At 38.2% G+C, this 2,500-nt stretch overlaps 1 protein-coding gene across 2 annotated transcripts in view; it reads left to right on the top strand.

Annotated features, from left to right (window-relative positions):
• The window catches only part of LOC135100347 (uncharacterized), a 2,904-nt gene extending 646 nt beyond the window's left edge, over window positions 1-2,258 (top strand). Inside the window, exons 1-4 of one of the 2 annotated variants that reach the window (XM_064003178.1) lie at window positions 1-192; window positions 455-601; window positions 844-1,016; window positions 1,855-2,258. The exon at window positions 1-192 is cut by the window's left edge and continues 646 nt beyond it. In XM_064003178.1, coding sequence (XP_063859248.1) covers window positions 455-601; window positions 844-1,016; window positions 1,855-2,110 — 576 coding nt within the window. In that variant the 5' untranslated portion in view covers window positions 1-192 and the 3' untranslated portion in view covers window positions 2,111-2,258. Of the gene's footprint in view, window positions 193-454; window positions 602-843; window positions 1,017-1,851 lie in introns of both variants that reach the window. The other variant, XM_064003177.1, reaches the window with a different exon arrangement.
• Window positions 2,259-2,500: the final 242 nt, after the last annotated feature.

Genomic DNA, 2,500 nt, shown 5'->3' with positions numbered 1-2,500 from the left:
AAAGCTGCAGGAAAAGTGCAGTAAAACCTAAGAAGCGCTTGACAAATAACGCTGAGCAGCACCCTAACAGATCGACTGTTTGAGTGGGTAGAGGAAAGCTTGCCAGACCTCGGCAGGGTGAGTGAGTGTCCCTAGCGCTATATAAGGGGATCCATTCCCTGTCAGTGTCACTTCACAAAAACGAGCACAGCGGTGAGTCTGGTACACTTTATTTGTCTGCAATTTAGAGAGTGAGAGAATGTGAAAATACCCATATTATTAAAGATTATTGTTAAAAAGAAAAAATCTGATTTCTTTGTGTCTTCGTTATTTTTAAGACTAAATTTTTTTCCTATCTTCACTGTGGGTCTACCACATTGATGATGATAATGATGATGATGATAATGATGATGATGGTGATGGTTTGTGTGTGTGTATGTGTGTGTGTGCTTAGCTTGTTATCCTTGACATCCAGATGCGACGGATGTCAGGAGTTTTGCTGTGCCTGGTGGCAGCGGTGGCAGCAGATGCTGCAGAAGTGATGAAGGAAGCCGCCCACCACGAGGTCAGCGATACCAGGTCGGGTCCCGCAGAAGGAAACGATGATCCAGGCGCCGTTCAGGTGTGCCTCCTAATAATTGCTCATTTGTTGACGTCTCTCCTCCCTTTCCGACCCCTCCATGTGTTATAAACTATTTTGAATGTTTTTTTTTTTTTTTTTTTTCAGTGTGATTTACTGGCATCTGCAGTAACATATATATATATATATATATATATATATATATATATATATATATATATATATATATATATATATATATATATATATATATATATATATTCATTTATTTACTTATTGGGCAGATTGGCGGCCAGCGATTACTGGGAGTGTCGTCCACAACCACGCACACTAGTGTAGTCATGGTCACCTCCACCGTGTTTTTCTCCTGCCTCTCCGGAACAAGCGCTGCGGTGTGTCTCGGTCGCCGGCGGAAGAAGAGTGTACCGACTATGGTTGAGTTCGATGATAGTGACACGTGAGTAACCGCTGCCAGGACAGTAGCGGCAGTAGCGATGGTATTGCAGCTGTTCAGTAACTATGACCAAGGGTTTTTACAGACCGTCAGTACTTAAGTTTTGTCTTCGTAAGCTCTTCTGATCAGGTCTGTAAGTCCGCCCTCTAAGTTACAAAAAAGTGTGTGTGTGTGTGTGTGTGTGTGTGTGTGTGTGTGTGTGTGTGTGTGTTAATAATGACGATGATAACATTATTATTATTATTATTATTATTATTATTATTATTATTATTATTATTATTATTATTATTATTATTATTATCATTATCATTATTATCATTATTATTATTATTGTTATTATTATTATTATTATTATTATTGTTATTATTATTATTATTATTATTATTATTATTATCATTATTATTAATATTGCTAGAAAACTTAGTTGGAGAGCACACTATACCCAAGAATATCATAAGTTTATGATTCACACTAATACCCTTGAAGAAGTGTGGTAACCTCAGAGGCTTAAGCGTTACTTAGAAGCATCTCAAGATAATGAATTACCATCTAAAATCCACACTTGTAAAAGAGTTTAGGTAGGATTTCAGTGCTGAGGCCTTGCAATCACGACTAAGTTAAGGTTGAAAAGTCAATGTGATATATATATATATATATATATATATATATATATATATATATATATATATATATATATATATATATATATATATATATATATATATATATATATATATATATATATCCATCTTTGTATCTTCATTATGAGGCTCAGTCACGAAGATCGGTGTATCAAGTATTACCAGTTATTCATGTGTGTCTCGCCACGTCTCTGCAGCAGCAGCCATACCAGCAAGGCCCTGGACGGTAGCCTGGTCGATCCAGACGGGACAAGATCTTACGCCTCCGATTCTTCTGATTTCTCTTCGGATTCTCGCCAGGCTGATAAAGACGGCAAGTTCCAGTTCCTCACCGTTTGGAGCGCTGTCAGCACCACCACCACCGTCACCATGTTGTACACGGACACCAACACCACCATTCGCCTCTCGTACTATTGCCAGGCGGGCTTCCAGCAGCTGCCCAACGGGTGCGGTTAGTTAGCCTGCCAATACGTCACAGGTGGTATGGATGAATCCTGATGCGGATCCTTCCCACACAGGCGACGACACGATCCTGTAATGATGGCTACTGTATTTATTTTGTACCTGAATAAGAGAATCCAAGTAATTATGTGCACCCATCTCCTGAGCTGTTTTATTCTCATCTGCAGTAGAAGTGATGTGCGCGATCAATTAGTGAACTTAGATGTGAAAGTGATGGGGAATGTTCAAATTAACTCTCCTTCAAACTGGAAATTACTTCATACGAAAAGCGCGAAAAATACTTTTTAAGTGGTTCAAAGTTTAAGCTGGGAAATATCTTTACTCATTTCTTCATAACACTTATTTAGCATGAGATATCTGCATATATAGTAAAATAGCTATTGT

This window comes from Scylla paramamosain, chromosome 5 (assembly GCF_035594125.1).
Source record: "Scylla paramamosain isolate STU-SP2022 chromosome 5, ASM3559412v1, whole genome shotgun sequence".
NCBI lineage: Eukaryota > Metazoa > Arthropoda > Malacostraca > Decapoda > Portunidae > Scylla > Scylla paramamosain.
The sequence above is the reverse complement of the archived record's forward strand: the minus strand, read 5'-3'. Positions and strand labels throughout refer to the sequence as shown.